Raw genomic sequence first — 22,778 nt, 5'->3', positions numbered from 1 at the left:
CTATCAGTGATATATTACGATCACTTCCAGCAATTAAGTACAACTGTATTGTTCTATCTTTTAACCTGTGGGAAAGTGACTTACCGACAGAAACATGGCCACAAATTGACAAAGTCACAATCATTCGTTCTATTTATCCAACATGGTCATAACAAAGTGCTTACATATAGCTTATGCACATGGGACAATGAATGAGCATTTGCACGCACGTTATGCTGAGATTTACCGAGTATAATTTTCATAAATTCAAGCAGGATCTTATAACGATAAAATGTGTACAAACACACTTTGTATCGTTCGTGTTTGCCTTCGAATTCATTCCCGGTTGAATAATTATTGTCGGAATAAAATCGTCGATTTTCTTTTTGTTTATTTGTTTAACATTATTATTGTTATTATTATTATTATTATTATTATCATTATTACTTGCTATCGGAATGTCAATTTTTGATGGTCATAGACAGTGTGATCACTATTTATATCTGTCCTGATTTCTAATTTTTAGAAATGTAAAATGGTGTATACTTCAGACGATGCAAAGAAAATGCATTGCTCGTCAATGTTTGTTTCTTGCTTTGCAGTTTGGTGTATTGCAAGACGTCACGGAATGGGTACGACTTATGTGGTGTTAAAGGGAAGCATTTCAAGCAAACACTGCTTCTCTCGACTGGTCCAGCCACGTCAAGAGTGGTGTTTACTACTTCCCCTTTCGGTAGATGCCAAATGTCATTTAATTTACAATACGATGAGATACGATGTTTTCTAAAATTTGTTTGAAATGTTGTATTGTCTATTTATTATATAATTATGTATGAATGTGTATGTGTATGTGTATGCGGTGTATGTGTGTATGTGTATGTGTGTGCTTGTGTGTGAGTAATGCTAATTACTAATTCATGTAATTCCCAAAGGAATCAAAATAAACTACGAGAAAAGGATCAAGTTTCATTTCTTACTCACTGTTAGTTTTAGTTGTTTTCTTAATATTTTGTTACAATAATATATTGTCGCATCATCGTACATTTTGTAATTCGGGTTGTTGGTTTTTTAACGACACAAGCAAACATCAAGCAATTGTAATCTACATTGCGTACTTCATGATACTGAATCAAACATCGGACGAAACGCTCCGTAAACTTTGCCACGTTTTTGTTGTTGTTTTCATTTTGGGACTTCGTATTTAAAGATTTACAAAGCTCTGGTGAGTCAAGTGATTATTCTGAAGTCAAATCATATTCATTTGCCGGCCTTTCATGTGTGTTGTTTTGTTTTGATTGCTTGACTGTCTGTTTGCTTGTGTGGTTTACAATGGGTCTGCTTGGCACAGGGCGGGATTCTCGTTGAAACAGCAATTATCACGCCAGCCATCTTTCTTCATGCGTCCACAGTTCGAATGATCCTTCCCGTTCGGATCGCCACGTCCCCAATGAGTGTAGTCGTACCTGTAAATAAACAGATAAATAAATAAATGGATAATTATATAGATAAATAAATAAATGAATAAATGAATATATGAATATATATATATATATATATATATATATATATATTTATTTATATATATATATATATATAATAATAATAATAATAATAATAATAATAAATATATGTACAATTTCTATAGCGCCGTTCTCCACTTTGATTAAATGCTCAAGGCGCTTTACAATATATATATATATATATATATATATGTATATGTATATATGTATATATATATATATATATATATATATATATATACAGAATTAAAAGCTTCTACTTTTGCTATGCAAATGGTCTTCGTATATTTTGGTTCATAGGGGATTATGACCACTACTAGTATCTTCTCGATGGAAACTTTGGTAAACGTCACTGAGGGAACGAAATGTACTCGTTGATAATACTATGTTCGATATCAAGGTCATTTCTTTTTCTGGACCTCGCCATTATTCAAATTCAACCTTATCCATATGTTAATGAAAAGCGTGGATTGGTTGACACTGTTGTCGTTCCCAGTTCCAAGCTCCTGTTCCTTGTCACATTGTCACAAAAGTGACGTGATTGTGTAGATCTAGTCAGATAGTAAATACATACGGAACCTCCACGCTGATATAGGACTCGGAAGCATTCAAATATTCCAGAAATCGAAATCGAACAGTGTAAGAAGAAATACGTGCGTTGTTTGGAGCTCATAGCAGACATTTAGATTTCAAATAGTGCTCAAGATGAACTTTGACATACTATTGTTAAGTGCTTCAAACTAAGGTAACTACTGTTTAGAAAACTGCCTTCAGCTTGATACATACCTCTCCCTGTCAATCGTCCTCCAGGTGCCTTCATGGATTTCGTCGGTGAGAGCTACCCACACTTCATCATGATCATGTCCAATGAATCCCGTCGTACGTCCGATAAAGCAGTAAGCGGCATTGTTACTCTCCTCTGAATTCAACTTTGCCAGTTCACCGCCTGCCCGTTTGCAAGCCTATAGCGAAAGCGAAAGATTCCCAAATAATTTTAGGCAGGTGAGAACTTCCCCTACGCAAACACACACATACACACACGCGCGCGCACATACACACACACACACACACACTTGAAAGCGCATGGAAACACCTCTACAAACCCTATCTACAATATTATTGTGTACAGCACGCTGTCATTACCATCATCTTGTGATCACTATTATCAAAAAGCAGCGACGTTAAGAGTACGAATAATCCCCGAACCCCCCCCCCCCCCCATCCCTTTACTTGACGGTACGGAATAAAGATCCCCAATTTCCATCAGATAAAATGGACACTGTATTTGCTGAAGTGAAAATATTTGGTTGAAATTAGAATCAACATCTTTTCTGAATCAACAAAACAAAATGTATGTGTTGCCCTGAAATATATTAATGTATTATCCCACCTTGAGACTATAATGTACATGCAAATTTAATGCGTCATATCTTGATATTTCGAATCATTATACCGTATCTTTCTCGTATGGAAATCAATTCTATTCTCGCTGTTACGAACCCTTCTCCTTCTTCGGATTAACAAACCGCTTTCCATCTCGGTCATTGCTTGCACCTTCGGCATAACGGACTTTCGGAAACCGAGCCTTGGAATGACCGGCATTCGGAATTATGTGCCCACTGAACCAAAAACCTACATAGCGCATCACTTTGAACGTCCCTCTTGGATATAGACGGGTCTAAAGATATTAGGCATTTTATTGTAAATGTTGCTTTGAAATGTTTAATGACATTTGGCCTTTGACCTTTTGGCCTTTCGTCAGCTTTACCCTATAGTCAAAGTTGACGTGCATTTTCAGGGATGCAAACATGTGTAAACAGAACTCGGTTATCGTAGCTGTGCAAACGTATTTAGAGGTCAGGTTTTTTTTTAAGGAAAAGTTCATGATCTTTCAACCTATTATGTTGCTCTTAATTATAACTCAAGCTATTATTAAAATATTTTGTATGACCTGCGCACCTGTGATGTCATATTTGTGAATTTGCTTACCCTATCTCGCCGCTGGAAAAAAGTTTTTTTTTTTTCTAATACATTTTTTTTTTTAAATGACAAAGTGTTCATTGTTTCTTTTTTTTTGGTATCATTCGCGCATTTACTTTATATTGTGCTCGATGAACAGTTTTCACCAGATGAATGAAAGTCAAAGTGACAACTTGTACCGCTTTAAATTATGTTTGCTTGGTGGTTTTTTTTTTTTCGTTGATGGAATTAAATAAACTACTGAATTTAATTGAACTGAATGAATAATATTGAATGCAGTGTTTTTCACAAGAAAACATCGCCAATTGATCCCTAGCATTTCTGATTGAAACGCTCCAAAAAAGGAGTCATGACAAAATATATTTATATACGTTTTTTTTTTTTTTCGTGATTATTTGTGGGGAAAAAAGACAGAGCATCAAATCATATCAGATAGGCCTAAAATTATTCTTTCTGATTAGCCAAAGATAAGGACAACCATTATACACTTTTGTTTTCACTCGTGTTGGCGACGATTTTTTTTTTTTTTTTTTTTTTTTGGTCTGTTGTTATCTATGTCAGAAGCCGCGGTCACACTGCATGGCAAAACTTTGAGAAGTCCTGGCGAGAAGTTTTCGGGAAGTTTGCGTTCTGATAATCCAAACTTTGAGAACGTTAACTTCGAGAACTTAATTAACTCAGAGGAGTTTTGCCATTACTATTTACTATTGATGCTTACCGTACACTGGGCCTCAAAAGAGTCGGCCTTCGGAGCATATCGGAAGCAGTGGTTACCTTCTGCAGTGTAGCCTTTAGGACACTTCACTAAAGGGATGAAAAGTCAAATTACATTTCCCAATTATCCATGGATTTTGATGTCTTGTCAACTTGAATGTGATTTGGCTCTAGCTCGCAAAATATCTCTTCGCAGTGCATACATTAAAAGTAACCTGAACTTCTCTATTTTCAAAAGAAGGAATGTGAAAATAGATAGTGTAAGTTGTTTTTGGCGGTCGTTTTTTTTTTTTTCCGGGGATGAAACATTTTTCGGGACCGTGTTCAATGCTGACTCTCTTGTGTAATGATTCAAATTTTACGTTGGTAGTTTCTATTCTGACTCACATTTTAGAATTATTTTGAAGCACTGAAGCTGGGTTACTATTTCATCTGCAAATGGTAAATAATGCCTTTAATTCTCTATACACATCTTTCTTTAACACTGATAGTGCCATACTGGCAAACAGAAGTATATAATCGCAATAACTCTGAAACTTCAAATGACGATTTTTTTTTTTCACTCTGCATGGAAGAGAAAAAAAAAAGTTATCCGAATCATTTTCTAGTGAATTAGATGAATTATTGTTAACATTACCATCTTTTGTTGGTCGATCTGGTCCCGGTATCTCGCAGACTGCCTTGAATTTGTAGAAGCAGCACCTGTCATACCAAAAGCCGTCTCTGCTCTTTATCCGGCCACAGTTAGCATGTCCCCCTTCGTTCGGCTCGTTGGTGCCCCAGTTGTAAAACCCTAGGCTGGGAGAGAACGATAAAAAAAAAAGTTTGTCGGGCTAATCAATAAGTATTGACGTAAATCAGCACAATGCAACTAATCGTTCTCTATGATAGCACTTCCATATGGCATGTGTTTGTGTGTGTGTGTGTGTGTGTAAATTTGTTTACATGTATTCCCTGTTATACTTCATTTGACTTCTGTTGTATAAGACAGAGTGCGCAACAAAGCAAGAGCGGTTAAAACGTACGATTGTGTTCATTCCTTTGATATCATCCCCTGAATGATTTCTTTCACATCCCCTTGAGATCATTCTTGAAGTATCAACCGTGAGAGTATGAGAGAACACTTAATAGACAAGTTGCTTCACCTGAACACGAAAACATGCTCCATTTTCTACGTAAGTATGTCTATGTCGGCATGGCCGAATTAGTTCATGTTAATAGCTTGTGAAAACTTATTGGAAAAACAACAATCCTGACAACATTGATATTTAGAGACCTGGAAGCAGTTATGCCATTCATTGTTTTTGTTTCGGTTTTTGTTTGTTCGTGTTTTTTTTTTTAACCAATCCTCTTCTCCTCGACTGCATAGATAAAGTGGTGAACCTATATGACTTTTGTGACATATATATAGAATATGGGTGAAAGTGTCAATCTGTAAATGCTTATGATGTTTACGTGACACAATGGCCGCGATAATATACCCACCATGTACTGGTATGTCTTTTTCTATTCTTGCTGATAGTTACTTGCCCTTATTTACTGCATGATCATTAAGTATATTCTGTATTTCTTCTTTTTCTAGAGTCTTTCGTCTAAAGTGAACATTTTTTTTTTTTGGGGGGGGGGGGGGGGAGGGAGGGGTGGGCAGCCCACTACCGTGGACATTATGTTCATTTGAGAGTGAGAGAAGCAGAGAGAGGGAGAGAGAGAGATGAGGTACTGTGTGGTCATACATGGTCGTGGTGTCGCTGCATATACGTTACGTCACGTCAAGATGTTCAAAATAGGAAAAAGACTGTGCGGGCTTCGTAACACTATAGGAATCATCATAAATGAAAGTTTATGAAACGTACATCCTTTGATGACGTAATAATAATTGCTCTATTGGACAACCGAGCATGGTATAATTACTCAGCTTTAGTGATTATTCCCAAGTTATTGTTATTCCACCTCATGTTCTACCAACGGCGTAGCCAGGATTTGATCTTAGGGGGGGCGGTTAGTATGCGAGGGAGGGAAGCGACCGAGCCCGAGCGAGCGGAGCGAGCGAGGGGGGGGGGGGAGGGTGTGGGAGGGGGGTGTCCTCCCTCCCACGGTAAGAACTTTTTGCATTTTGATGTTGTAAATGGTGCAATTTGATGCATGTTTTTGCGCGTTTTATCGACGTGAAACAGTCCCACTTGTTTAAGGTAGCAGTATATTTTAGTGTAGATTATTATTGAACAAATTGCCTATAAAATGGTATAATTTAAACACACTTCTTATATTAATTCTTTTCACTGAATATCATGAACGCGACTGAACCCGAGCGAGCGGAGCGAGCGAGGGTGGAGGGGAGGGTGTGGGAGGGGGGGGGTGTCTCCCCTCCCACGGTAAGAACTTTATGCATTTTGATGTTGCAAATGGTGCAATTTGATGCATGTTTTTGCTCGTTTTATCGACGTGAAACAGTCCCACTTGTTTAAGGTAGCAGTATATTTTAGTGTAGATTATTATTGAACAAATTGCCTATAAAATGGTATAATTTAAACACACTTCTTATATTAATTCTTTTCACTGAATATCATGAACGCGACTGAACCCGAGCGAGCGGAGCGAGCGAGGGGGAGGGGAGGGTGTGGTAGGGGGTGTCCCCCCTCCCACGGTAAGAACTTTTTGCATTTTGATGTTGTAAATGGTGCAATTTGATGCATGTTTTTGCGCGTTTTATCGACAAACAGTCCCACTTGTTTAAGGTAGCAGTATATTTTGATGTAGATTATCATTGAACAATTATTTGCCTACAAAATGGTACAATTTAAATACACTTCTTGTGTTAATTCTTTTCACTGAATATCATGAACGCGACTGAACCCGAGCGAGCGGAGCGAGCGAGGGGGGAGGGAGGGTGTGGGAGGGGGGACACCCCCCTCCCACGGTAAGAACTTTTTGCATTTTGATGTTGTAAATGGTGCAATTTGATGCATGTTTTTGCGCGTTTTATCGACGACAAACAGTCCCACTTATTTAAGGCAGCAGTATATTTTAGTGTAGATTATTATTGAACAATTTGCCTATGAAATGGTATAATTTAAACACACTTCTTATATTAATTCTTTTCACTGAATATCATGAACGCGACTGAACCCGAGCGAGCGGAGCGAGCGAGGGGGGAGGGGAGGGTGTGGGAGGGGGGACACCCCCCTCCCACGGTAAGAACTTTTTGCATTTTGATGTTGTAAATGGTGCAATTTGATGCATGTTTTTGCGCGTTTTATCGACGACAAACAGTCCCACTTGTTTAAGGCAGCAGTATATTTTGATGTAGATTATCATTGAACAATTTGCCTATAAAATGGTACAATTTAAATACACTTCTTGTGTTAATTCTTTTCACTGAATATCATGAACGCGACTGAACCCGAGCGAGCGGAGCGAGCAAAGGGGGAGGGTGTGGGAGGGGGGTGTCCCCCCTCCCACGGTGAGAACTTTTTGCATTTTGATGTTGCAAATGGTGCAATTTGATGCATGTTTTTGCGTGTTTTAACGAGTTGAAACAGTCCCACTTGTTTATGGTTGCAGTATATTTTAGTGTAGATTATTATTGAACAATTTGCCTATAAAATGGTATATCATTTAAATAATCTTCTTGTATTAATTCTTACACTGAATATCATGAACGCTGTCTGCAGTTCAGCAATCAAACAGAAAAAGCATGCACACGAGGGTGTAGATAGGGGCATATCCCCTCCCACACGAAGGTGATTTTGCGTTTTCAGACCTGAAATTCAGCGATCTGGTGCAAATTTTTGGTGCAATACTTTTTCATCGAAGTGTTAAAATCACGGAATATAGCTCTTATTCCGAATGTGCACCATCTGTGTGTATGTATAAAGACTAGTGAGGTAGAGCTTAGGGGAAGGGGGATTCCCCCTCCCGCTCGCGGAGTTTTTGCGTTTTTAGAATTGAAATAAAGCGATCTGGGTATAGCCACAGTCTACTTCTATGCATGGCGGAAGGGGGGGGGGGAGGGGCGGGCGAGCGGGGAGAAGGCGTGGGCGAATGTTATCTCCACCCTTCCCTTCCGATGGAGCTTTTGCCTTTTTAAGGTTGAAATTGAGATATCTCGTATACGCATATTTGATGGAATCAATATTTGGGAAATCACAAAAACAAAAACAAAAACAAAAAAACTGATGGGGGGGGGGCTGAGCGAGGAAAGGGTCGATTAAAAGGGGAAATTCCCCTTATACATGAGGGAACCTTGAGTTTTCGGAATATAAGTGATAAGTCTTGTGCACTCAGAATTATTCATATTTTTTTTTTGTAAATCTAAAAAGTGTACTAATCTAGGGAAAGAGGTACAGAGGGGGAGGGTTTGGGAGGGGGATACCCCCTCCCAAGCACGAGAGATTTTGCATATTTTGAATTGAAATTCAACGATCTGGTGAACATTTTGAGTGAAATATTCAAAAAAATATCTTATTTGATGAAAGGTTGCAAAGGAGACCCGCTTCATGTGCATGCATACAGTATACACGCATTTTTTTTTTCCGCCTCCCAAATCCCCGGTCCAAATCTTAGGGGGGGGGGGGGGGGGGCGACCGCCCCCATCGCCCCCCCCCCCCCCCCCCTGGCTACGCCAGTGTGTTCTACGGTTACTGCATGGTTGGTCCCCGCTTGGAGGGCGTCTAAGCAATTCATAATGCTTTGTAATTTGTCACGTTGCAGCGAAAGTAGAGCAATCAAAGACACTTACCATTTCCTGTCGATAGTCTGCCAAAATCCTTCCTGTATCTCGTCTTGGACGTTTATCCACACCTCCACGTCCTTACTGCTTGAAAGCTTGATGAACAAATTGACGAGGTCGTTTTTCGCTCTTGAAGGTATCTCCACTAATCGACCGCCATGACTGTCTTTGCATGCCTACATAATAGTTAAAGGCCACACAGTAATTTCACACATTTTTTTTCTGCTGATTTTATCTTTATAGCTCATATACAGGATATATATTAGAGACAGTGGAAGGGGGAATGAGAGGGAATCACACACGGAGAGAGAGAGAGAGAGAGAGAGAGAATAGAGAAAGAAATTAGCATCGCCCATTACGTAGCTGAATTACCATATATTTATCACGTTGGGGCCTATACGTATCACATTTCCTGTACAAAGACCGGCATGCCGTTACCTGCATATAACTACATTTTATTTTTCCCCTTTTTAGCATTAACATAAATACCACTCACTTCACTGTATTGATTCGTGAAAAGGATTTCTTTTCTTATTGCTGTGTTTTATTTTGTCTTCATTTCAAGCATAAGTTTGTGTTTTGGACCTTTGAAAATTGTTTTGGGCCCTAGCTGCTTTGAGGCCTTGCTTCTGCGCTGCAGCATGAGATAGATATAGTTTTGAATGGGTGAGTATACTTCATCCCTGACATTGGTTCCTTTCAAGAATATTGATACACTTTGATCATGCCGACGTTTCTTAATGGGGACATCATGTTAGTTAGTTTTAACGATTATGGGCTTTCTCTCGACTCTAATCTATGTTGACTTCATGCATGATAATTTCCGAATTTTCCACAAAAAGTGTGCTTCAGATCTCTTTATTTCAATTCAAGAAACGCAAAAGCTCCGTCGAGCTTCCCACACCCTCCCCTCCTATTCTCATTAGACCTTGTACATACACAGTGACGATGCACTCGCAGAATAAGAGCTTAATTCCATGATTTAGCTATTAACACTTCTCTGAAAAAGCCATATTTATTTCCATTATTTATTAATTTTGCTGGAAAAAGCATTCTAAGCATTTCACCAAAAGTGTGCACCAGATCGCTGAATTTCAGGTCTGAAAATGTGAAATCATTCTCGTGTGGGAGGAGAAATACCCCTCTACTACACCCTCGTTTCATGCTTTTCCTGTTTGATTGCTTAATAGACAGCGCTCATGATATTCATTGTAAGAATTAATGCCAGAAATTTATTTAGATGATAATGATTTTTATACATTTTATACATATTTTTTATACATATTTTTATATTTTTTATACACAAATTATTCAATGATAATCTACACCAAAATGCTTCTACCAGTGGGACTGTTTCAAGTCGATAAAACACGCAAAACATGCATCAAATTGCACCATTTACACCATCCAAATGCTAAAATTTTTCTTTGCGGGAAGGGGGACTCCCCCCCCCCTCCCACACCCCTTTCGCTCGCTCCGCTCGCTCGAGCTCGGTCGCTTCGCTCCCTCACATACTAACCGCGCCCTAAGATCAAATCCTGGCTACGCCGGTGCATTCCATCTATCTATCTATCTATCTATCTATCTATCTATCTATCTATCTATCTATCTATCAAATTCATATCTTTTTACGTTGATAGGGCGATTTGTCCATGGGTATTATGTTGCGAAAAGAAAAGGAAAACCAACAAGCAATAATCATTCATCCAAGGTGAGAACCTCTCAGGGCCTCACTTCTGCTGCCCCATGGGGGCCGCCCGTGATGTTTGGACAATCATTATTGCGTATCCTCTGCATACTTGATACCGAGGAGTTAATACCATGGTCATGCTCGTTTATAACAGTAAAGACATCTATATGGAAATGTTCATATTTATCAAGGGTCACACCAGAACTTGCTCCCCACTGCAAGTGGTGTCCAATCGGCCATTAAAGGTATTGTTTGCCATTGGGCGCAGTGACTTAAGAAATGTTCAAGTTATCACATTTGATGCATGTGTGCGTTCAATGCATATACCTTATGTCAGTTGTGTCACAAAACATCCTACATATATAAATTTTCCAATAAAGCCTAAGATATAAGGAGATACCACTATTTTCCTCAATGAATAATAACTGCAGACGATTTATTCTAAGAGCAATTTTATAATAACTATATTGTTCACATTTTTTTATATTCAACAATATTTAGCATTGATTATACTGATTTACATTTTTTCAATCGGTTTTTTCTATCCTTAACTCACATTTTAGAACTATTTTGAAGCACTAAAGCTGGGTTTCTGTTTCATCTGCAAATAACAATTAATGCCTTTAACAATTTGAATTCGCTCCATTTAAACCTACTATGCAAAACGGGTAAGAGATGCTTCTCCATGCTCGACCGGGAGAAGAAGATCTAGAAACCTCACTCGTTTTAGGGCTGCGGTTTGGACGATCATGGGGGTCGCATGATGTGCTGCAATATTTTTGTGTCCCCTGCCCTAAGGAATGATTCCTGACATCGAGTTTTGAAGCAGAGGACGAACAACGAAATAAAACCGGTTGCCAGACGACTGAAAATGATCAATGCCAATAGTTCATTTCAGCATTGACTTAGTTTGGCTAGTACATGTTTAGGAGTAAATCAGCTGCAGAAGAACGAAGGAGAAGGTAAAGAGTGAAGAGAGAAAAAAGAAGAAGATTATAAAGACCATTACCTTACACTGGCCCTCAAAGGTGTCGTCTTTGTCGAGGTACTTGAAGCAGTTATTGAGCACCGCGGTGTATCCTGGAGGACATTTTCTCGGGGCTTGAAGGAAGATAGACGAATTAGGAGGGAATGGATCATTACTTTTCGATACTCGACCCTTTAGAATATACGTTCAAATTGGCCGGTATAAAGCAAACGCGGGATTGTATCTCAATCAAAACAGAACGCCCTCCTCAAGAAATGTGCAAAGACATATTGTGTGTGTGTGTGTGTGTGTGTGTGTGTGTGTGTGTGTGTGTGTGTGTGTGTGTGTGTGTGTGTGTGTTTAAAGGCATGCTCCGTTTATCATCAACCAGTGAGTTAGGTCACCATTCTGATATCAATTAATGAATGTAACTTCTGAGTGCATAAAGTAAAACTGATGATTTAGCTGCATTTCTCCATAGTGTGATAATCAGGTCAATGTTATACAGAGATGTGTCTTGTATTTTTATTCATCCCATCATGATAAGCGTAAGAAATATTATGTACTCACTCTATAAAAAGCGAGAGATAATAATTTCAAACATGGGCTTCGTGTCGCATAAGATAAATACATGTAATTAAACAATCAGCATAACAAATGTTTATCGCAAGTCTTACAGACCTTTATAATTATGCACCATATTTCTTACTTTCAATTATACTGCTAAAAACTGCGTTACCCAAATAATATCCTGTGTGAATTTAGTCTACAGGAAAGCGCCTCGTTCTATGTTACAAGTTTTACGTTTCAGTCTCTATACAGCGTTCAAGTCACAATATCCGTCTACATAAAGACCAAAGAGTCAAAGTTCACCTGGAAAAGGTTTAGAGTTACGTGGTTTCGGCGTTGATGTTTTAGTTTATATAGGTTGTAGTTTTTTTTTTCTATTTTGTTGTTGTTGCTGTTGTGCAAATGTACAGAGTACAGAAACACTTTGGGATTCGAGCCACTCTTCCAAAAGAGCAAGTTCATTAGTGACGGCAGTGAGGATAAGAATATCTTATTTAGGTGATATTTTGTGAACTGATAAAACTTTAAGCTTTGGCAGTGAAAATGACAAAAACTCTTTGGCCAAAGGACGTCATTGAAATATGCATACAGATCGATTTCTCAAATAGATTTATTACGGGTGATGTTCGCTATTCAGAAGGTTCTCCCATCAGAAAATGAACTAAGGTTCGCTATTCCGGAGGTTCGTTATTCGAAAAAAAAAATACCCTAGAGGTTCGTTCATCTGAACATGTAAGGAGGTTTGTTATTCCGAAAATGAAATAAAAGTCATTACTCCATAGCTTCGTTCTTCCGGTTTTTTTTTTTAAGCCAAAAATACAATAAGGTTCATTAATCCAAATATGAATATGCTTCGTTAATCCGAATACGAAATAAGGTTCGTTAATCCGAATATGAAAATAAGGCTCGTTATTCCCAAAATAGAATAATCTGCGACAAAGAATGACTCATCTTGTTGATGATGTGGAAAGGGGGAAGAGAGTCAAAAAGAAGGAGGAGGAGAAAGTATTTTTTCATCAATATACATACTCAATGACAAATTACGACTTGTTTCCCAGTTCGTCAATGAGTATGTATACCATGTATACCGTGTGTGTTTGTGTGAGTTTATGTTTCTTTGTGTGGATGAGTGTGCGTCTGTGTGCTTTCGTGTTCAACCTCATCACTGTATTTTGTCACTAAATGAACTTTACTTCGTTTTCGAAATCACAAACGATTTGTTACACATTGTAAAGCCACTGGAGACTAAACTACTTTATGAACAATATTGTTTATGGGTATGGTACTAACAATGTGTGTACACATCTACATGTATATGCATGTATAACGATAATGGAGGACCCTATAAATCTAATCTAATCAAATCAAGTCAAATTTCCTTTCATATTTGGATTAACAACCCTCTGGAATATGAACCTTATTTCGATATTCAGATTAAAGAACCTTTTTACATTTTAGGATTGACGAACAGGAATAACGAACCTTACTGTATTTTCGGCTTAACGAATCTCATTTCATTTTCGGATTAAAAACTCTCGGAATAACGAAACTTGGGGAAAATGAACCTTGTTTCATTTTTGGATAAATGAACCTTGTTTTTGTTTTCGGATAAACGAACCTTATTTTCATTTTCAGCTGATCAAACCTTCTGAATAATGAACATTATTTCATTTTCATATGAACAATTTTTTTGAACAACGAATCTTATTTCATTTTCGGTATACTGTAAAACACGATATATTCGCGGCGTGAAAATTTCTCAAATTGGAGCAGAAGGCCTTTCTCGTAGCATGAAATTTTCGCGAATTGCGACTGGCATCCAATGCATATAGTGTAGGCAAGAACTTTCGCGTGGGGTAATCGATTTTACTACAAGGTAAGTGATAAGAAAAAAGAATTACATCCTTCGTTTATCCTGCAGACGGAACTGCAGAAGGATTTTCTTCAGTTACCTGGTAGATTTTCAGGGGTAGTTTCACAGACGGCAGCCAATTCCGTAAAGCAGCACTCATTGTCCCAGCCAGATCCGTCCACCTTCGCGTAGGCGCATGCGTTATCATATACGTCCCTATTGCTCCCTACATCTCTTGGTCTACCACGTGCCCAGCCCTTGAAAGGTAGTCTGTGGACATGGTCAGGTGAGTAACACTACTAATATTTATAAATAGGATAATGATATGATAATGACAACGATAATGGTCCTAACAATGTTGCACCAATCGGAAATAAAAAGAAAACAAAGATCACCGACATTGACGAAAGCTATTGTCATCACACAGCGCTATTGTCATTATCATTGTGTCAGTGGTGGGAGTTATAGGAAAAACTCATCTGAAAAATGAAAATTTACATTGTCTCGAGTAATAATGATGAAAATCTACCAATGATGCATCTGCTAACGATGCTCTTTCAGTTAAAACATGTATTCAGAAAGTTTAGAGGACGTTGCCGCGCGGTAATATACCTATACAACAATGGAAAGTAAACGTACATTCTACTTCTATATTCCCCTTCCATTAATATTATAATTTAGTTTGAACAAAAAGATGGTCTATAAACATGAACATGCAAACGTATATGTATACATTCGCATTTAAATACGAAACATATATGTTAGACACCACGCTCTTCCCCATATGGGATACACTCAACCACACAACCGACAAAGCAGTCCTCACATCATTGTTGCGTCATTGCTCGATCTCGCCATAAAGAAAAGTTATTTCAGACCAGGGTGCTATTCTAGCTAATTGATTATTACGTGCACCATCTTTTCCTTTCTTATCTCCTTTTCTCTGCATATTCTGATCTATATAAAAAAATCTTTTTCTCTCTCTGTCTCACCCTGCCCATCTATCCCTGTTTTCCCATACCATGCCATGGTCATATTAATTCTCGAAGGCACGTCAGTATTTGCATTGCTTGTATGCAAAAAGGAGCACACTTATCATTGTGACTCGGTTCTCTACAACATCTATAGGGCCGAAGTGTCAAAATCATTCGCTGAGAAAGGCGTATTACCCGTTTAATTCGTTAATAAAACTCCTAATTTTTACAATAGTTCTCTTTATATATATATATATATATATATATATATATATATATATATATAAACAAATTTAAAAAAGTATAGAGGTCGACCATTAGAATCCGTGCGAGTGGTTTGAATACATTTGATTTGATTTGGTTTGGTTTGGTTTGGTCTAGTTTGGTCTGCTTTGGTTCGGTTTGATTTATTTCTGTATTCAATCAAATACAAATTCAAAAACATATTTTTAAGACGCAAAGAATAACGAATGTAATGATTAAAATGATAGCAAGACATTACACAAGTAGATAAGCATAAACAAAAGTGTTGTGCAATGAACATAATACTAGTAGATAATACAAAACATGAGGATTAGATGAATAGATGGTGTTAATTATTTTCGAAGTAAATCTGAGAGATAATTGAATACAGGAGACCGCCATCATGAGCCGTAAAGCTGGAAATGGATGGGGCCTCATAATTTATATGTCAGGATGAGTATGCTCTTACTGTTTCTGGCGAGCAGTTTGGAAGCTGCCACTGACAATAGCTTGGGCACCAATCCAGATATATTTCTGCGAGTGTCCAGCGTTCCTCTCGATGAATACTTGAAGGGCTAGGTCTTGAAATCTTGAGTTTGGCAGGGCAAGAGAACCTCTGTCCTTGCGACATATCTTGTATGTGGGCGAAACGGGTGGGAATTATTGCGAATATCTATAACAACTTACGTATAGCTGTAAATTGGAAGATAATGTGGAGCACTGAAACTAAGTTTGGGAATAGCTGGTGATTTTAACCTGGTATGACAGTTGCAGGAACATGAGAAAGGAATGGAGATTTGAGAGTTGAATATCCTCATGGATGCTCTTGTGGTAAAGATTAAAAAACATGCTTTTTCTCAGTGATGTTGCATTTTAAGAGATAAGGAATGGTTGAACGGTATCACTTAATAGATAATAGTTGAATGTCCGAACGATTTGTTTTTAATATGGAAAAATTGTTTGCAAAACCAGCAGTTCATAGCATATTTCTGACAGCTATTCTTATGGTGTATTTAATTTGTGGAATTAAATATACGACCCATAATTCTACCTTAAAACAAATATGTTTTATCGACGGTAAATATAGATGATAAAAGAGATTCCAGAACTTGCGATAAAATAGTTGGTTTTAATTTTCAGCTCATTTTCATCTGTACTGTTGTTCTATATCATGATTTGCCCTAAGCTTGTACCTTTCACTTTCCTTACACATAATTATGCTTCTGGACATCTGATAGGTTTTTCTATGTTTTAAAACTAGTTTGAAACTGATCCTGTCTCTGAAATGCCGCTGGAGAGTTGCTTCATGTAGCAATAAATGTATAGAAGGTGAACAAAATGCAACAATATCAGTGGAGAATGTCAGTGACGTATGCCATACCTTCTCTTGCTCCTCCCAGGTGGCTTTTTCATCGACAAACTTGTAGCAGCTTCTTCCTACCAGTTGGTATCCACGTCTACAGCTTGGTTCAGTGTCGCTAAAACCGAGAGCTACGAATGAAGTTTAGAAATGTTAGAGACTGGCGTTTATTTCCTATCGATAAGTCATAGGTCGTACAAACATTTCATGTGACTTGATGGATAACTTCGTGCACTACCTATTTCCTACGGACTAGAAACCAGTCATATCATATTACGTGTTCTTATTATGCACTTAGTTCAGGAGGATAGGACACGTCGCTGCATAATGACTCTTTGTGTTCTAAAGGGGTGTTTCGTGTTTTTTTTTCGTTTTTTTTTTCTTATGATGCAACCGAATGAAATTAATTTTGTAATGTATTTTGTAAGCACGACGCTATCATATTTTCTTGTCGGCTGTGTTTTCTTGAGGCGTCTTATTATCGCATCCATGTTAATTTTACTGTGTAAACGTGTCCTGCACAGCTGCACAGCGTAGACAGTCGGTTCCGCTGGCAAGCGGTTCCCTGTACCACACTTTCGTAGTCGCTTTATACATAACACTGTCCTGCTGTGGCTGATTGTCTCTGTGGGCTTTGACCCTTGATGTATGCATTTTTTTTCGCTTAAAAAAATTCCCTATTTCCCCAGTTTCCCCGCACTCTTTGTAGTTGTAAGCTCTTCATCCCCTCTATCCCCCTTCCCTCACAGGTGCTCACATAATACAAATAATTATAATGAGTGGGTACCTCCACTTTTTTTTTTCGCAGAGTCAGTGTATAGATACGATTGTATGTCTCTCTCTCTCTCTCTCTCTCTCTCTCTCTCTTTCTGATCACATAAATATAAACATGTTGTTATCTCTGGCTGGTTGTGTATATTTTCAAAGAGACGCATGTCAAATTTCACACATTTCTTTGTACATTCTGTTGAAAAAAAGTGAACATAAAGTCTAAATTATTTTGAATCATGGAATCACCAGACTTCCTATAGCGCATCTTTAAACAGCCATGCAGCAAACCGTTAGTTCTATTTTATTTATTTCTCTAGTAGGCTAAAGCTAAGTTTTCGCGGGTGCTGTTCGTTATTCCGAAGGTTCGATATTCCGAAGGTTCGTTATTCCGAAGGTTCATTAATCCGAAACACGCAAATTCCCTATACCTAGAGGTTCATTAATCCGAAAATGAAAAAGGGTTCGTTAATCCGAACATTATGTGGTGGCGTTATTCCGAAGATTCGTTATTCCGAAGATTTGTTCATCCGAAAATGATATTCGGAAAAACGAACCTTCGGAATAACGAATCTTCGGACTGAAGAGCCTTCGGAATAACGAGCTGTAACCGTTTTGGCATGGGTTACCAAGTGGTTGCCATGATGAAGCTATGAATGTTTCCTCCGCGAACTTGCTGTTGACTTATAGGCTTTATAATAGCTAACAATATCATCCCCCCGCGATAATGAGCATGCAACAAATCACTTGATTAGTCTCATCTGGATGTCTCCTATGCACTAATGTTTGAAATAATAGCTATTGCTTAATTCTGCATGATGACTGGGCCTATATGAATATTATGCATACATTTTTTTTTTTGATGTGATCATTGCTTCATAGTAATTTTTCCTTATGACAAACTCATAACATACAGTTTGTACTTTACATTAATTAGTAAGAGAGAATTCTGCAAACATCACACTGTGAAATGAACAGAGTATCCAACAATGGCGAAACTTCATGAGAGTAAAACATTGTTATGAATAATTAAGGCGACGTGAACAACATGCATTGTTAGAAAAAAAATATAGGAAGCAACTGAAAAAAGGCAATGCTTGTAGTATGTATGGCCCCTCTGAGGAGGAGAATCAACGTGGAAATAGGTTTAAGAAAACAACAACTCGGGTTTGAAGGCAGACTAAACTGACAGTAACAAACATCACACACACACACACACACACACACACACACACACACACATACACACACACACAAAATCATAAGAAGACGAGACTGTCACAAGATAAAATGAGTAAAGGCTATCTTGACAACAAGGCAAGAAAGTGCAACATAAACAAAGCCAGTATCCCCCTACTCACCGGCGTAATTCTGTACAGAGGAGTGGGGGGGGGGGGGGGGGGGGGTGATCGCATACTATCACGTAAGATTACAAGTACAAGCCCATGCGAACACGCCCGCGATATGTGCGTACAAAAATGGTATGTATGGCAGTATGGAGGTGAAGCAATTATGCATTTGTGACCCGACATCCACCCCACCCACCCCTCCCCCCACACACACACACACTGTCAAGTTCTATCAAAAGGTGCAGAATCTTTATATTGTTTGCATTATTCAATCATAAAGATTAACATCAGGCGATATTAAATTTGATATGAAACGAAACCTGACCATTATCATCTATTCCATACAGTGACACGCATAACGTATACTAAAACAAAACATTTAACGATTTTCTTATTCCAAACAAAGTCCGAGCCGTGCACATACGTGTACCTCATATCTTATTCTTCTGTGAAGATATTGGGCAAGATTATGTCAGTGAAGAAGAAAAAAAAAAATCTCAAACTCAAGTTACTCGGAGCCAGCTCAGTTTTTCCATATGACTAGCGTGACAGGCTATACACTTTAAAAGCTGAAAAATAAACACATGTAACATTTTTTAAACACCTACGTGTTTATAGTTTGTTTGTTTTGGGGTTTTTTGTACAGTAAACTCGTATTCAAGGCAAACAAGGCCGTACACAGGATTTTTTTTTTTTTTTTTGTCCTGCGGGAGTGGGTGGGGGGGGGGGGGAATTCTCTAAAAAAAAATCAAACAAACAAACGTTGGACACTGTCATAGAGGACGCGAAGCGCCCAAGTGATTTTTTTTTCCATTTTCAGTGTTAAAAAAGATCAACCCCAACCATGCAGATCTACCTGATATTGAGAGTTTGCTGTTTTGGACTTGCCCTAAAGCGCCTCTCACCTTCCCGTCCTCTCGTCTTAATGAGGCACCTTGGCGAGTTTCAACATCTCGCCTTTCTGCCTTATCGTCTTTAACAAGGCGCCTTAGAGACTTTGTACAATTCGCCTTCACACCTTGTCGTCTCAAACAAGTCGCCCTAACGACTTTGTACAAGTCGCCTTCTCGCTTCCTCGTCTGAAACAAGGCGCCTTGACGTGTTTGTTCAATTTGCCTTCACACCTTCTCGTCTAATAAACAAGTCGCCTTGGCGACTTTCTACAAGTCGACTTCTCAATTCATCGTTTTAGATAAGGCGCCATGGCGACTTAGTACAAGTTGCCTTCTCCCTATCTCGCTCTAAACCAAACGCCTTGGCGTGTTTGTGAAAATCGCCTTCTCACCTTCTCGTCTTAAACAAGGCGTCTTGGCGAATTTGTATAATTCGTCTTCACGCCTTGTCGTCTTAAACAAAGCGCTTCGGCATATTTATACAATGCGCCTTCCCGCCTTCTCGCCGTAAACAAGGCACCTTTACGAATTTATACAACTCGCTTTGGCGCTGCACGTATAAGTTTCCGTATAAGCGTCCAATCGACCAAAGTGTAATTTACGGTGGCGCTACTATAGTAAGAACGGTGTTACAGCGGGAAAGTTTGATCAGGGTACATACAGCGGCATAGAAGCGGGACTAGAACGTTGTCTAATAATACGTCCCGCTTTTTATTGCCGCTGATTTTATTTCCCTTAAATAGACCTCATCCCGATGTGTTTACGTTGCTACTGCCTTCTCCTTGCTTGTCTTATGATGATCACAAGGCAAGTGCCAAAATGTGTCTGGCCCATTCGCGTAGAAGAAATTAATGTCTTTTTTAACTCCCGAAAGTTCATTGACCCCGCCTATGACATTTGACCTTGTGGTGACCTTCAACTCCCCAAGGGACATTTACCAGCCGAGTTTGGTCACAAACGGACATAGGGATCAAAGGTTATGAACAATACTAGTAATCAAAATGCGCCTTAAGAACTTAACATTGGGCCCTAAAAGTTCGTTGACCCCTGTCTGTGACCCCTGTCTTGTGGTAACCTTCAACTCCCCAAGGGACATCTACCATCCAAGTTTGGTCACAAACGGACATAGGGATCAAAAGTTATGAGCCATAATCAAAACGCGCCGTAAAAACTTTACATTGGGCCCTAAAATATCGTTGACCCCTGTCTGTGACCTTTGTCCTTGTGGTGACCTTCATATCCCCAAGGGACGTACCATCCAAGTTTGGTCACAAACAGACATATGGATCAAAAGTTATGAGCCATAATCGAAACGCGCCGTACAATCTTAACATTGGGCCCTAAAGTTCATTGACCCCTGCCTGTGACCTTTGACCTGGAAGAGACCTTCATGTTTGGTTAAATTATGAAAATATGTAACTTTGTATAACCACTCCTCCCTCCAAGTTTGATTGAAATTGAAGTCCTCAGTAGAGAATTATTCAAGTTTTTGTAGCGTTACGGACGGACGACGGACGGACAGACGCCGCAGGCGATCCCCTCCCCGCACCTCCGGTGGGTTCGACAAAAAGCGGGGAAATTCTGATCGGGGGGATCGGCGAGAAGCTTCACCATGTCAAAAAAAAAAAAAAAATGTCTGCTTTGGCTTCGTCGTCACAGAGATGTTACCAGAAATCTTCCGATTTAAACCAATTCACTTTAAGTTAGTGGTTGCGGGTGACACCTCCCCCCCCCCCCCCATTTCAAAATCCTGGATCCACCATTGAGGTGTGATCATCAATACTAAGTGATCCACTTGGTCAACAAAACTTAAAATAGAAAGTATAGATTTCCCTCAAAATTTGGTATAATTGGCCAGATCTCATATTTTTGCAGGAGTATAAAAGAATAGATTTTGACATAAAAATTCACAATTAAGAGCTCACAATTTATTCATAATTCCGAAGTTATCAGAAAAATGATACAAAAAGAGAGCTAATGAGACGTTGATATCTTCTGTCATAATGTTGATGAGTATGTATAGAATATCTAAGAACCAACGTACACTCGCAGGAAGGGGCAGAACCAGACCAAGAAGGTGTGTCGGAATTGCCGTTGGGTAAGCTGCAAGTACGGGTATTGCTTCCTTTCAGCTGATATCCGTCGTCGCAGCTGTAGGTTGCTTTGCTGTTCAGTACTACCCCGTCTGTTGTAGCTACATCTCCATTCTCTATCTTCCCTAGCTCGTTACAGGACTTGGCTATTATTTAGATGAAGAAAGATAACAAATCAAAACATACAAAAAGGTTAAGACAAAAAAGTGACGGGAAAGAACGAAAAAGATAGAAAAAGATAAAAGTATCCACATCTTCTCTCTCCCTTCTCAATCCAGTCATAACTAGAAATGTCGCTTTGACGACAGGTATGCCTCCGCCATAATGCATGATTATCCTAATAGGTCTACAGTACATCTTGACAATGTGTGAGGACAGTTTCACAAAATTTACAAAATATCAAATGATATGTTTGTCAGGAATGTGTCAAGTATTCACCTCCCTTGTACTAGGTTTAATTGGATTAATGGCTATGTTGTCTAAGAGAGCCGGTAATGGGGTGTTGAGGATTTTCCTTGACCTTTGACCCTTTCAAAAGTTTATGCATTGGCAGGAAGAAAAGTGTAATTTCAGTACTAAATGATATAATTTCATCATTTTTACCTCATCTTTGACCCTTGACCATTGACCCTATAACCCTAAAATTCCCAAGAGAATTACTGTCAGGCAGTTGATGCATAGATTTAGGCCACTTCCTGGAAATGACAGAAGTGAAATGATCCATTTTCACTTGATCTTTGACCTGTCAACTTTCACGTTGATAAGAAAAATTAAACGCTTCCCAGAGAATCTCTGTTTGGTAACACATGTATACACTAAGGTTTAAGAAAAATCCTTCAGTCATTCCATATCATATGATAATCTAATGAGAGAAATTGTGAAATTTTGAGGAGTTGACCTTCCCCCTTTGACTCTTAACCTTTGACCCCATGACCCCCTAATTCCCAAGCTAATCACTGCTAGTCAGTACATACATGTACTGAGTTCCATGAATGTACCTTGAACCATTTCCAAGACATGGACAAAAAGTGAAATTTTAACTTTTTCACTTGACATTTGACCTCATGGTCCGAAACTTTCTTTAGAGAATCTTTGTT

At 38.7% G+C, this 22,778-nt stretch overlaps 1 protein-coding gene across 1 annotated transcript; it reads right to left on the bottom strand.

Annotated features, from left to right (window-relative positions):
• Positions 1 to 423: 423 nt before the first annotated feature.
• Positions 424 to 22,689, bottom strand: LOC140233257 (C-type mannose receptor 2-like). The gene is made up of 11 exons (XM_072313367.1): positions 22,680 to 22,689; positions 21,633 to 21,827; positions 16,600 to 16,709; positions 15,688 to 15,851; positions 14,102 to 14,271; positions 11,622 to 11,713; positions 8,932 to 9,098; positions 4,831 to 4,991; positions 4,198 to 4,283; positions 2,286 to 2,461; positions 424 to 1,442 (listed from the first exon to the last, which is right to left on the bottom strand). Exons 1-11 carry the CDS (start codon positions 22,687 to 22,689, stop codon positions 1,304 to 1,306), a joined length of 1,470 nt encoding a protein of 489 aa, XP_072169468.1. The 3' UTR covers positions 424 to 1,303.
• Between the last annotated feature and the right edge of the window lie 89 nt (positions 22,690 to 22,778).

Source organism: Diadema setosum, chromosome 9 (assembly GCF_964275005.1).
Source record: "Diadema setosum chromosome 9, eeDiaSeto1, whole genome shotgun sequence".
Classification (NCBI taxonomy): Eukaryota; Metazoa; Echinodermata; class Echinoidea; order Diadematoida; family Diadematidae; genus Diadema; species Diadema setosum.
This window is presented reverse-complemented; position numbering and strand designations above follow the sequence as displayed.